At 40.2% G+C, this 15,064-nt stretch overlaps 1 protein-coding gene across 2 annotated transcripts in view; it reads right to left on the minus strand.

Moving 5' to 3' along the window:
• Fshr (follicle stimulating hormone receptor) overlaps positions 1–15,064 on the minus strand; it is a 200,379-nt gene that overhangs the window by 22,231 nt on the left and 163,084 nt on the right. The window contains exons 5-6 of one of the 2 annotated variants that reach the window (XM_052184813.1): positions 3,553–3,624; positions 1,612–1,689 (exon numbers count right to left, since the gene is read on the minus strand). In XM_052184813.1, the coding sequence (XP_052040773.1) occupies positions 1,612–1,689; positions 3,553–3,624 (150 nt within the window). The remainder of the gene's footprint in view (positions 1–1,611; positions 1,690–3,552; positions 3,625–15,064) is intronic. The other variant, XM_052184814.1, reaches the window with a different exon arrangement.

Raw genomic sequence — 15,064 nt, forward strand, 5'->3', positions numbered from 1 at the left:
CAGACAACTTGAACATCTCCAGTGACCCATGGGGCCCTGGTTATTGGAGGTTTGTGGAGGTGGCTCTGGGTTATGGCTGAAAGGATGAGAAATCAGTTACAGCGACTGTGGGCTATGGCAGCATGCGCTTGAGTGAGCAGCCACTGCTGACTCTGGGACGGGGGACAGTTGTGCTCATTTCACTAAGATGTCTGGGAAGCAGGTTTGTTTGGACAGGAGTGCTTCAGGCCACCTCAGGCCATCAGTTGTACCCTGTTCTCCTCAAGTAGATTTGGCCTCCTCATTCTTCAGGAAGGCCATCACTAGGTTCTTTCCCTAGCAGCCCCTCTGCTTTCTCACCCAGAGGTGGGGGAGAAAGGACTCAGAGGTCCTTAAAAATGGTTTTCTATTGCTCATTTTTTGAGTCAGTAGCCAAGGGCCAGGTGACCTTAGGATGTTTAGAACAAATAAATATTTACATTTGTCTTTAGAATAGAATTTCAGAAGTTTTGGAGACGTGATGAGGTGGAGAGGTTTTGAGTGCTCAACATCATGTTATTACATTTCCCCTGAGTGCATTAGATGGCTCTCTTAGGAGAAAACATCCTGGTATTAAAGGTACTACTCAGAATAAGAACAACTGGAAACTCATAGCTGCGTTGAGCAAAAATCTTTTACTCTATTATATATGGATTAAGGAACAGACAAGGTAAGAAAATAGATATTGTCCTCACAAGTGTGAACTTATCTTTTGGAGATATGTCTGAAGAATGTTGACTCCCAAGAGAAAAGTATCTTCTCGAGAAGTGTGTGGCTATGGAATCACACAGCAGCCATAAACAAAATGGTGAAGAGCCAACATCTCCATGGCATTTGCTGCTCTTGGCCAACTGCATACAGTGAAGTTCATTTAAAAACAGACTCACGAGAAACCACACTGTGAAATGAACCCATGACAATCTGTGAAGCAGGAAGATGGAATTCATTTCTTAAGATGTAATTGCAGTCAGTCTCCAACTGTCAATTTGTGTGCATCTAAGTTGCATGACTCCTGGGAATCCTTGGTAGTTCATAGTACCTAGTTTCTTGACTATCCTGAGAAGCGGGTGGACTGCCATGCTGGCGAGTAACAGAGAGGAATAGAAAGGCATTCCTTAGAGACACCTAGTGCAGTTTAAAACTTCCCCAGAATTCAGACAGATTATTAGCTTATTAGCAAGCATGATAATTCTGAGCAAAGGAGACCATCTTTGCATGCTCAGCATGGGCCAGAATGGAAGTCCACTTCCCTCCTGATTGTTCTCTTTTGGCTACAGAAGCCTTGCCAGGCAATAATCAGCTTTATTGACACACAAGCTATTTTGTCCTTTGGAGCAGATGCTGCATCATGGGAGACCATCAGTCAAAGAGCAATTTTAAATACTTGAATTGCACTAGAGAATCATGAATTATTAACATGAGTCCATGTTGAGATGCAGAGAAGTAGAAATGAGAGGAAACACAGAATCCATAGAATGATTTAAATGGCTAAATGCCAGTGTTAAACAAACACACAAAGGCTTAGGCCGTTGTGAGAAAGACAGAGATTAGTGAAGGACCAAGTGTTAGACTATGGGTTTGCCCCTTACTTACAGAATCACACTTTCAAAGCTCAGTCCCAGGAAGGAGTTTCTGGCAATGATGTGGATGTTTATGTTATCTTGAATGTCTCTAAGAAGAAAGAGCAGACAAATTAGATGTTTGTGTGGGCTCCACCTGTGTAACCTTCCTACACGCAGCTTGCTGGCACTAAGTTCTGCAGCTGGCATAACACTTTGATAGAGTTTTTGTTCAGAGGATAACAGCTCAAAGTTTGGGCAACAAATGGCCTGTTTTTCTGTATTGTGTTAGTTCTTCCCAAGGAAGACATTGTAAAGCCGTAGGACCTTTTCTCTTTGGAGGATTCTTTAAAAGGTCACTGTGTTGAGGTTCTTCTCAATATAGCTCCTTATTAGCCTTGATTCTGCAGTTGGTCTCTGCTCAATAAGAGACCCAGAAGCTGACTTAGTTCCTATGGATGGACCTCTCTGTTCATTTTATTTGTGTCTTCTCCTTCTTTCTCATTCTTCCAGTATTTTCTCTGAATGTGTGTGTAGGTCAGAGGACAGTCTCAGGTCATTCCGCAGGTGCCACTAACCTTTCTCTTGAGACACCATGTGCCATTGGCTTAGAAGTAGACTAGTATGCCAGGTTAGCTGGTCAGCAAATCTCAAGTGTCCTGCCTCTATCTTCTTAGTATTGAAACTCTAAGCATGGTGGTACATAGTTGCCTTTTAAAACGTAGGGGTTAGGGATGTCAAACTCAGGCCCTTGTACTTATAAACCAATCACTTATATCTGAGTTATCCCTCAGGTCTTTTTCCTTTTTCTTATATATTGTTTTTTCTTTCCTTTTACTTGAGCCAAAGGAAAAAATATTGATTTTTCTTCCCATGTTAAAAGATACTGAAAACTTTTTTCTGTTTGTTTTACTTATCTTTCCATCAGACTGACCTACCAGGTCTGGTGACCATATAACAGCAGAAGTGCTAACAGCTGGAAAAATTCAAAAAGCCTAGAAGATTCTCTCTGTCTTACATTCTCAATGGCTTATGCCCGCTCTGACCTTTTCCTTTGGGGTTTGTCCAGATTTTCACAGGTTCACTATTGGAAATAGCATTTTTCTTCTTTTCCTTTCCTTTCCTTTCCTTTCCTTTCCTTTCCTTTCCTTTCCTTTCCTTTCCTTTCCTTTCCTTTCCCCACTCCCCTTTCCCCCTTTCTACCTTGCCTTTCTTTCTGTTCCTTCCTCCCTCTCCCACCTCTCTTTGTTCCTTCCTTCCTTCCTTCCTCCCTCCCTCCCTCCCTTACTCCCCCCCTCCTTTTCTTCCTTTCTTCTATCCCCTTCCCCTGTCCACTCCCCCTACCTTTTCTGTGCTGAGGATCAAACACAAAAATACTCATGCCTTCTAGGAAAAAATACTCTACTACTTAGCTGTCTCTAGCTTCACATAGTTTCTTTTCTCCTTCTCTTTTAAGTTACATATTTCCTGAGAAAAGGGAAAACAGTTATTATTAATCCCGTAGTGCAGATCTTTCAGGAAGTTTCTCTGTGTAAGGGAAACACAGGAGCTCTAGAAGTAAGGGAGCATAGAGGAATCTGGGGGTGTTGCAGAGAGCCTCCATGTAAGTTCCATATATGTTAAGCATCCATGTATAGAAAACTTGATTTGTTTTAAGCTTGTTTGTTAATGGTTGTTACTGCAGAGCCGGTAAACTTCACTCAAACTGAACTTTGCTGGCCCCTCTTGCTCTTTGTCTTCCTCCTTCTGCTCACATAGGGCCATGTATTTGGAAAATGTACTGTGATGGATATTAGAGACCATAGTTAAAAGAGAAGAACAGAAAGGCATAGTAAACTCAAAGCCAGGGACCAACCAAACACAAACTAAAATTTGGGGAAGTGTAAACTAAGATAATCATTTTGTCTTTCTAGGTCTATTTCACATTTGTTATGATGTTGGAAGGCTGATTGACACCCTATTAATAAAAACTTACAAGAGAACCTTTTGGAGAGACTGGATCTTGTGAACGGCTGGCAAGTGTTTAATGCCTGTGTTGGATATTAACCTAGAGTGAGACAAAGCAAGAGTGAGCAGAGAGGAAGCTGTCATTTAACATCTGTTAGAGGCTGAACTTTCCAAGTTCACAATACTAATTACAGACTGTCACAAAGAAAAACCCATCAGAGCTCTCACAATATAGATTATACTTTAATTATCTGCTTTTTAGTTTAAGAATCTCACCAGGATCTAGAAGGTTGCTGATTCCCTAGAGCAAAGAAATGTACAATTCTTTTTACAAGGTGTTGATATTCTATCACTCATATACTGATTTAGTTTTCAACATCGATAAGATAGCAGCATTCAAAAATTACTTACAATGAGATAACAACATTTGCCTAGTTACTCCATTTTCTAACCTTAGCATACTTGTTGGAGAACTGGTATTTTCCCTTTTAAAGAAGTTCTTTTGGGGTTACAGTGTTAGAGTGCATACTTTTTGACTTCAGAGTATATAAGTAATCTAAAACAGGGTCAGTTAGAAAGTGGTTGCAGTTGATTGGAGATAAGCTTTCCTGAGCGGACAGAGAGTTTAAAAATCCCTACACCTGATGACAGCAGATCTGCCCTTGATCCTACCCAGTGTTCAGCTTCCTTGGGAATCAAAGCTTGAGAGTGAAGGCATGACTAGTCTCCGATGACTAATGTAATGGACACTGTAGGTTCAGAGCATCTGAGGCAGGAAACATGAAGCAGGGGAGGAGGAATCTAGTCAGCACCAGCATGAGTAATGGTGTTGGCCACTGCTGCTGGTGCAGTTTTTGTAATCTCAAGGACCTGATTTAGGAGATCTACAGCACATATATCAGAGTTATCGCTCTGAAGGAACAGTGTGCAGGGTGGGAAGGCATTCATATTTCCTAATGGCCAAAGACAGTACCATGTTACAGATGCCCCACTTTCAGCTTAGATATTTATGAAAACCCAGTAAGTTTTGCATGGGTATCTCTTACCATAGCATAGGTGGTTCTCTGGAGCAGAAAGCGAATAAGAGGAAATGCTAGATGAAGTGGTGGTGTCCAGCTGCACCTTCATTAAGCCAGCTGACATTTTGGTAGAAGTGGTTGCTAATTGTACAGTGACTCATGAAAACAATCAGGCACACCACTTTTTTCAGATTTTCCTACTGTAATTTGTTCAAAACCTTCTAGTATAGCTCTACCTCCGTTTACTTCTGTGTCTGGCTTAGCTAAGCCATAGTTGGTCCTTGTCACGCCCATTCAGAAGAACCCTATTGACATAGACATCATTGTGAAGCACCAAATATCTGGACTCAGTTTTGGTGATTTGTTCTCCTATGTCTTTATTCAGAGGGTCAGTAAATCTTGCCTCTGGATTGTTGTAATGGTTCTCTGAGGCTGTGTCCCACTTGGCTCCTAACATTGCAAGTAGAACTCATTTTTATAAACTTTTAATACTTCCAACAAAATCTCCTGCTTTTTACTGGACTAACGGACTGTTCATATACTCTTTTGGAGGATTTGTTATGACATTAATTTTTCTTTAAAAATTAAAAGCTAGATATGATGGTACAGGCCTGGAATCCCAGTGGAATTGCTATTTGTGGCTAGTCAGGGTTCCATAGTGAAGCCCTGTTTCAAAATTCATTTTCCATATAGAGAAATGGACATTTTGACATTAACATCAATGAGTGACAGCAAGTGCATAGAAGCATGTGACCACAGCCACAACCAGATACAGTGCCATGCCACTGCCTGCTCCCTTCTGGGTTCACATTGCATTTAACCTCTTCTTAACTTCCAGATCCTAATAACAACCCATCAGTTTTCTGAAGCTATATATATTTTTAATAAAGGCTTTATTTTCCAAAATACAATCATAGAACAAATGACTTTTGAGTCTGGATGGCTTTTCCTTTAATACTTCCAAGATGTGATGTATTTGAAATCCTCCCAATGTGGTCATGTGTTTCAGTAGTTCCTTTTTCTGTTGCTAAATAGAATTTCTTCTTTAAATAATTCAAAATTTGTTTCTCTATTCCCCAATGGAAGTTTCAGGGTTTTCTTGCAGAAAAAATATTAGTTAAATATATTAATGTTCATGTGGTATATCATACACATATAATAGGTGCTTTAAACATTTGTGCATGGTTGATGTTTGTTGGGACAGAAGGAAGGTATACACATACACACATACACACACACACACACACACACACACACACACACACACACACACACAGAGACTGAGAGAGAGAGAAGGGGGATAGGTATATCTTTTTCTTGGGTAAATGCCTTGGAGTGTGATTTCTTGGTCAACTAGCAAGCTTATATTTAAACAGAAGTAGCTTAACATTTTTTTTAAACGAGTGTACCATTTTGCACTCAACCAGAAGAGTGTGAGAGTACCAGTCACTCTACATACTTTGGTTATTTAAAAAGTGCATATATTCTTTTCGTATTAAAGTAATATATGTATTTATATATGAGACTTGTGAAAATTTTACAAAGACATTAACAGAAGAGAGCAAAAATCACCCTATGGCCCAGCACTAGCATCTGTTACTATTTGACGTGGGGAGTTTCCACTAAAATTGCCTTCACCATTGCTCTTCAATGACCCCCGAGAGTCTATCCAGAGCTGCTGGGAGCAATGTTATAACTCTAAACACCCACAATTCATTGCAATCCTATTTTATCAGTTCTAGCTTTCTCTATTTTTAGAAATCTTCCTACAGTGTTCTTTCAGTATTCCCCTAATGAGACATCAGAGCAGCGACCATATTTAATATTTTCTGACAATCTTCCTCTGTGTGTAAGTCTGGAATGCAGCATGTGTTCATAAAATACCAGGTCAATTGCATGATGTTTCTCAAACATTTTCTATGTCACAAGGAATAGATCAAAACTCTAATTTGGTTGATTTGCTTGTCAGGTATCACTGCTATTTGGAGGTAATTAGTCTTAAACAGAGGCGGGGAAGTCCAGAGGCTAGAAATCACAGGAACCTGCATGTGAACTCTGGTATGAACTGGATACAAGCCAGTTTATTGCTCCAGGCCAGAAAAGGTGTGGACTGTGGGTAGATGGTAGGTATTCGATCAAAGATGTCTTTGTCATTTCACCTTCTCTTGGGCCGATTCTTACTCTAGCTGTTGCTTGTTGCTATGGCAATAGGCTGCTGTTAGATTTAATGTTGCAGATACTTTCCTTGGCTATACAGAGTAGCTTTCATTTTTTTTGTCCTGGACTTCTAGGCCACTTTTATGTTAGGCATGTATAGAATCTTGCCAAGCCATTCTGAAACTTTGACAAATCCCTAAATGCTTGGGACTTAACACTGTGGTGGAGAATTTCTAGTTGATGTGGAATACTCCTCTTTGGTTTTATGAACAGTTCTAAATATATTTTACATTATATCTTACATGTATCTTAACTGGCTGACCTCAAATTGTCTGGCCGTATAGGTTTGAAGACAGTGGGTCAATTAAGCATTTTTGCTGAACATGAATGCTTTTCAGCCTTTTTCTTTTACAGCACTTGATCTTTACCCTAGGGGCTCATACATACTACACAAGTGTCCTACCAATTAGTTATGCCCTGAACAGTTTTTCACTTTCTGTTTTCAGGCAGTGTCTCTCTAAGTTGCCTAGGCTGACTTTGAACTTGTGTCCTAGTCCTGAAAGGACTTGAAACTGTCATTCTCTTCCTTAACGCTCCGAGTAGCATGGACTATAGAGCTGTACCACCAGTCCTGGCCCTGATAACACATGCTTTCTTTGAAGTTCCGCTTTCCTCATTCTTTTCTTTTTAGCCATCCATTTCCTTTCTTTGTGTTTATATGTGTACATAAAGCAGTCACATATAAACCCTTTCTCAGGCATTTTTGGAGACCCTAGGTCAAGATGGACACCAACTTGCATTGAGTTTCACATTCTGCACAGATTGACAGGTAGTTGCCTTCTTTCCTGATGTTTAGTTCAGGTCCAGCAGTTTCTCTCCCTTCTTTCTTTCTTTTTTTTTTTATTCGATATATTTTTTATTTACATTTCAAATGATTTCCCCTTTTCTAGCCCCCCCCCCCACTCCCCGAAAGTCCCATAAGCCCCCTTTTCTCCCCCTGTCCTCCCACCCACCCCTTCCCACTTCCCCGTTCTGGTTTTGCCCTATACTTCTTCACTGAGTCTTTCTAGAACAAGGGGCCACTCCTCCTTTCTTCTTGTACCTCATTTGATGTATGGGTTATGTTTGGGGTATTCCAGTTTTCTAGGTTAATATCCACTTATTAGTGAGTGCATACCATGAGTCACCTTTTGAGTCTGGGTTACCTCACTTAGTATGATGTTCTCTAGCTCCATCCATTTGCCTAAGAATTTCATGAATTCATTGTTTCTAATGGCTGAATAGTACTCCATTGTGTAGATATACCACATTTTTTGCATCCACTCTTCTGTTGAGGGATACCTGGGTTCTTTCCAGCATCTGGCAATTATAAATAGGGCTGCTATGAACATAGTAGAACATGTATCCTTATTACATGGTGGGGAATCCTCTGGGTATATGCCCAGGAGTGGTATAGCAGGATCTTCTGGAAGTGAGGTGCCCAGTTTTCGGAGGAACTGCCAGACTGATTTCCAGAGTGGTTGTACCAATTTGCAACCCCACCAGCAGTGGAGGAGTGTTCCTCTTTCTCCACATCCTCTCCAACACCTGCTGTCTCCTGAATTTTTAATCTTAGACATTCTGACTGGTGTAAGGTGAAATCTCAGGGTTGTTTTGATTTGCATTTCCCTAATGACTAATGAAGTTGAGCATTTTTTAAGATGCTTCTCTGCCATCCGAAGTTCTTCAGGTGAGAATTCCCTGTTTAACTCTGTACCCCATTTTTTAATAGGGTTGTTTGGTTTTCTGGAGTCTAACTTCTTAAGTTCTTTATATATATTGGATATTAGCCCTCCATCTGATGTAGGATTGGTGAAGATCTTTTCCCAATTTGTTGGTTGCCGATTTGTCTTTTTGATGGTGTCCTTTGCCGTATCAAGCAAATCAGTGGCCTTCCTATACTCAAAGGATAAGCAGGCTGAGAAAGAAATTAGGGAAATGACCCCCCTTCACAATAGCCACAAACAGTATAAAGTATCTTGGGGTGACTCTTACCAAACATGTGAAAGATCTTTACGACAAGAACTTCAAGACTCTGAAGAAGGAAATGAAAGAAGACCTCAAAAAATGGGAAAACTTCCCATGCTCATGGATTGCCAGAATCAATATAGTTAAAATGGCCATTTTGCCAAAAGCAATATACAGATTCAATGCAATACCCATCAAAATCCCAACTCAATTCTTCACAGAGTTAGAAAAAGCAATTAACAAATTCATCTGGAATAACAAAAAACCCAGGATAGCTAAAACTATTCTCAGCGACAAAAGAAATTCTGGGGGAATCAGTATCCCTGACCTCAAGCAATACTACAGAGCAATAGTGTTAAAAACTGCATGGTATTGGTACAGTGACAGGCAGGAGGATCAATGGAACAGGATTGAAGATCCAGAAATGAACCCACACACCTATGGCCACTTGATCCTCGACAAAGGGGCTGAAAACATCCAATGGAAAAAAGATAGCCTTTTCAACAAATGGTGCTGGTTCAACTGGAGGTCAGCATGCAGAAGAATGCGAATTGATCCATCTTTATCGCCTTGTACTAAGCTCAAATCCAAATGGATCAAGGACCTCCACATAAAGCCAGACACTCTGAAGCTAATAGAAAAGAAACTGGGGAAGACCCTTGAGGGCATCGGTACAGGGAGAAAATTTCTGAACAGAACACCAATAGCATATGCTCTAAGATCAAGAATTGACAAATGGGACCTCATAAAATTACAAAGTTTCTCTCCCTTCTTTCTCAGCAAAACTTTCAGAAAGTATTATCTGCAATACTATTTCATTGCCTCTTATTTATATGGTCCAATCTGCTCCAATCTGATTAGTCAATCTACATATCTTCATCCACATCTATGTGTCCAAACTCACCAGCCTACCAAGTACCAAATCTAGTGAACATTCAAATTCATATTTTGCAGACAACTTTGCAGAGCTCCTTGCCAGTCTCTCTCTTCCATTTCAGTTATGTCACGCTCATTTGCATTCCTTTTCTTGAATACTTTCATTTCCCTTGTTTTCATCCTTTCCTCTACTAGTTTGCAGAGCCTTTGTCTCCAATAGTTCCAGCCAAGTAGATTTTGTTTCCTGTGGCTTTCTGATTGTGATTATTGTGAGTTCCAGGTTCACACCTGTAGTCTGACCTCCCTAGTCTGTCAGGAATGAGATCTTACCCCCTACATGCTCCTCAGTGGTCCACTGTAAGAGCTGAATTTGTCCCCTGACAGTCACCTCCATCAAACATTTCCCCCATGATTCTTTTCCAAGAAGTATGTTGGTATTTATCAGTTATTCATTGGAGAATTGATAAAAATTAGCTGCTTCTTTCTTATCATCCAATAGCCAGCCCATTTCAAAACCTTCTTTGATTTTGATTCCAAAATGCTATCTTGATTTTGAGCAATTTTGTCCACCTCCACTGACACCATGTTAAAACAGTTGCTACCTTTCCCTGGCTTTATTAAATAGTTTCCTTTAGGCCTCACACTTCATCTTGTTCCTTTCCAATCAATTCTCTGTGCAGCATGCAGCAAATTCTTCTATGACACACGAACCAGATTGCTTTGCACCCTCACTTGTGAAAGGTTTATTATTTCCCATAAGACCCAGGGTGGAATTTATATTCTGTACTATGAACTCTTCTGTTTGCCTCATGTTGTTTCATCAATGGATTTCAAATCCAGTGTCTCTTTCTTTTTGCTCCATCCTACCTTGAGTTATTTGCATATACTTCCCCAGGAGATCTTTCACCCGCTTTTTCACCAGGCCAATTGAAACTTCAGAATCTATTTTCAGCTGGGCAGTAGTGGTGCATGCTTTTAATCCCAGCACTTGAGAGGCAGAGGCAGGTGGCTTTCTGAGTTCAAGGCCAGCCTGGTCTACAGAGTGAGTTCCAGGATAACCAGGGCTACACAGAGAAACCCTGTCTTGAAAATCAAAACAACAACAACAACAACAACAACAACAACAACACCCAAAAAACAGAATTTAGTTTCAAATGGTATTTCCTCAGAGAGAAGACCTGTCTACAGATCTAAATTAGGGCCCCTAAGAGCTACCTTACATGCATGGACAATGCTTCCCTTAGAAGTCATAGGCTTTTAAAAGAAAATCTCAGGCCCAGGTAAATGTCACATTCTTAAAGATTATTAGTCATAGAAGCCTCAAAGGCCCCAAAATAACACAGGCTATTTCCATTGCTTTTGGTTGCCTGCCATAACTATATGGTGAGATCCTACTCCTAAAGACACCACACATTTCATTTCCGTAGCAGGTTGTAGAGAAATTTATCCTTTGCCTTGAAAATTTTCTCCCTGCTGGCTAGCTTTCACAAATCTGGGCAATGCTATATATACCACTGGTGGAGAAAATCTGACATTGGTATACCTGCATACGCATGTGCCAGACAAGATGTTCTTACTAATGCAATAGTGGCACCAAGTTTCAAGAGGGTAGCCAATTGCTTTTAGATTGAATTTGAGGTTTAGTTTACAGGCAGGGATTTAGGTATAGTACTGTAACTTGGATAAAAGCCCACATCTCAGGAGATCATAAGCCATAGAAAAGAAACTATTGCTGTTATTTTCCTAAAGGACATACTGATTAACTGCCTTCCAGATATTTATGTGTATACTCCTATATTATTGTAGCTGTCAACCTTGGTCAGAAAAATTTCTCTCTGGATTGGTGAGCAGTTAATGCAGAGACTCAGATCTGGTTAAAGAATGGAAAAGAAATGACTGCTAAGTGCTTGGTCCTAAATGTACACCAGTATCAGCTTCACTTCCATCAAGGCTCAGAGACCATGGAAGAGGGAGGTGAAGGAATGTATGAGCTGAAGGAGTATGTGAAATGATGTCTTCTGGGTGTTACATACATGTTGCATCTGTGAACTTACTGTAGAACAAAAGTACTCAACATTCTAATAGGCAATAGCAAATGGGATTTACTGCATTATTAATTTACGTCTCACATGAAAGTGTTAAAACGATTGCGTAGGGACATTTGGGGGCAGTGATAAGGGGGGATATGTGGTGTATATAATCAATATTCATTGTTTATATGTGTGGAGTTATCAAAAATAAGCAAAATATATGCTGTTAAAGTTAAGAAAAAAAAAAGCTAATTAGATCCCCGGATTTACTCCTGGGAAAATTCCATCTTATGTAGCACTTTTTATTTTTAGTGGTTCATCAAAATTCCTAACAAGGCCTAGAGAGACAGCCACTCAGTGGTTAAAACTACTGGCTGCTCTTAGAAGAGGACCTGGGTTTGATTCCCAGTACCATAAAGCTATTCACAATGGTCTAAAACACTACTTTCTGGTAATTTGGGGCCACTTCTTCACTCTGTAGGCCCAAGGCATATATGTGATACATACACATACATGTAGGTAAAATACTCAACACATTAATATAAAATAAAATTTAAAACATTTCAAAGCATATATTATTCAACCACAATGTGAACCGCATAGAGGCAGATCTGTGTTTGTCCTGGAAACAATATTTCTGCACTGGTTAGAACATAGACTATGCTTGATCCTGGCCAAGTGCTCTTTGTTTATTTTTCATACAGGGATTCACTGTGCAGTCCTTAATGTCCTGGAACTCACTCTGTAGACCAGGCTGGCCTTGAACTCACAGAGATCTTCCTGTCTTTGCTTCCTGAGTACTGGGATTAAAGGTATGTGTCATTGCCAAGCTTTTAGGGAGGTAATGTGCTTGAGCTGCCAGTGCCTGAGAAACTATGTAGTACCACATCCACAGCATACAACCGATTTGACATGGTATTAACAATTGCTATGATTGAGTTTTGAGTCAGTGAAGAAGTGAGGAGTCATGCTTTTCCAATGAAGGCTACATAAGAGCAAAACATTTAGCTATTATCAACAGAATGAGCTCCCATTCCCCTGTTACAAGAGCATCTACAGACATCCACAGAAGCACATTGAATACTTTGGTCTTTATAGAAAAGAAAACACACAGTGCATATGGCTAAAATTATTCCAATAGTGTTGACTTAAAGATGCTTAAAAAGATCTATTGGCCATCTAGCTGGATGGTGTATTGGTTACAACTCTGTAGCTAAGACTCTCTATTACCCCAAGATAAGGCCAAAAATGGAGTTCTGATGAACACTTAGTTTTAAATTCATCTTTCCCCCTTTGGTCAATAAATTTATATCTGAAGGAGTCTGGAATTGTATAATCAGCTAGGAGCTCTGTGTCTCAATGGGTTTGACTTGGTCAAATGATTTTTTGTTGCAAAATTATTTTGATTCACTCAGCTGTGCTTAATCTTCTGGAACAGCTAAAGGCCTAAGAGTAAAATGCCAACAAATTTAAGTTCTGCAAATAGGTCTTTCAAAGAAAAGTAACTGGCGTGGACTTCCCCATTCCCATGGCTAGTTTTACTTCTGAGCTGGTGTTAGTGCCTTTCTATCTTGATTGTCCTAAATCTTTAAGTTGCAATAAAAAATGTCTCCCCTTTCAGAATCAACTTAGCGGGGTCCTGCACTTGATGGAAGTCATCCCCACTTCTACAGCTGCAGGCCAATGTATTTGCCTTTCACAAAAAGATCATCCTGGGACTCTAAACCCTGTTCATTGTTGCTTAGTAAATTTATCTGCTCTAAACTCCCTGGTGGGTGCACACACTTCTCCATACTACCCAACATACTATGTTGTACATTCTTGAATGAAAGACACACACACACACACACACACACACACACACACCCTTATTTTGAATATGCTCTAAGAAGCTCCAAGACTGACCCACTCCCACCCTTCCATGTCGCTAATACCTTCCTTCTGATTACTGAATTCCTTCTGATACTCCTGAATTATTACTTACTAAAATCTATATTCTATTTCTGCTACCCAGACTCAGTTAGGGAGGGTCTCGTTGGGTCTGCTCTTCCCCAGCCCTTACACAATTGTTAATCTGTCTTGTGCAGCTCTCCTGCCTCATCCTCCTGCTTCCTGGCATGATACTAAATCCTCCTTCTTCCCATGGTTCTCTTGCTGGAGAAATATAAAGTCTTGCCTCTGTCTACTGGTTCAGCTATTGGCCACAGGCAGCTTTATTCAACAATCAAAGCCAAATGGGGGCAAGATCCCTCAGTGTTTTACAGGTAGGTATGCAAGTTCCTGTGTAATTTTGGGAGCCTAGTTAACACAAATAGCATTAGAACCAATCTATAGCATTGCATCATTGATACTTTCATTTGTCTGTAATAGCACATGGATTCCTGTTTTTTTTTTCCCCTTGTTTACGAGGTCTATTTGTCCTGTACTGGTACAAGTATCATCCCCTTAATAAAGTTTCATTATGCCCCAGAGAGTAAGCCAGAGACAATGCCTTGGCTTTAGGGAATTTGAAGGTGAAGCAAATTAAGATTTTTACACAGGTAGAACATTCAAGAAATGGAAGATTGCTAAACTATAGCTATTGATCATTAACATCTCAAAAGTTCAAAGGACTGGGGAAAGCATGGTGATCAGAACAGCCAGTGAGGACTAACCCAGGAAGGACAACTAACCAGAGGACTGAGTTCAGTATGGTAGTGTGAACAGTGGGGTCAAGGGTTAGAGGGAGGGCACAGGAGGGGGTGGGAAGCATAAGAAGGTATAACAAGGAAGGGGGAGGCTCTATCTTAAGAACTCTTGACAGTTCATAGAGTAGTGTAGGTTTGATAGAAAAGATAGGAAGCCTCTTCTGTATACTAGAAGGAGAAGACCTAAGGCTTCATGGTCTGGTTACTTCAAGACTTCATAGCACTAAGCGGGCCAAGCCAATGGGGTAACTGAAAAGCTTTAATGGGGGGAAATACTTAGTCCACCAAACCAAGCAATGGGTGTCCAGAGATATAAGACATTCCTGATTTCACTTATGCCAACTGTCATAAGCTTCTCTATAGTCTACTCCCAATCCAGCTTAGTATAGAATGAGCAGCTCTGAGATTATGTAAACTCTGCCAGTTTGGAACATGAGGAATAGATGGAGTTCAGGTTATGGCTAAAACGTTCCATCCAGTGCTTTTAGGAAATTTGATTATGGGAGGGAGGGGATGCTACCAGCTGTTTTACAACTACTAATTTGTTCTTGGAAATAAATGTTAAAAAGTGCATGAGCTAGCAGATGTGAAGTGTGAAAACAAGGACCAAGTGTATCCAAAAGGAAGTCATTATGTACGGAGGTTGGTGATACTGAGTTTTGTTTTAACCACAAATCTTTGTTAGCTAGGGAGTTTGTGTATCAGTAATCATTGTGATAAAAGATTCTGATGTATGCTTTCTGAATCACTGTAAAAAGATTTGT

Source organism: Apodemus sylvaticus, chromosome 6 (assembly GCF_947179515.1).
Source record: "Apodemus sylvaticus chromosome 6, mApoSyl1.1, whole genome shotgun sequence".
NCBI lineage: Eukaryota > Metazoa > Chordata > Mammalia > Rodentia > Muridae > Apodemus > Apodemus sylvaticus.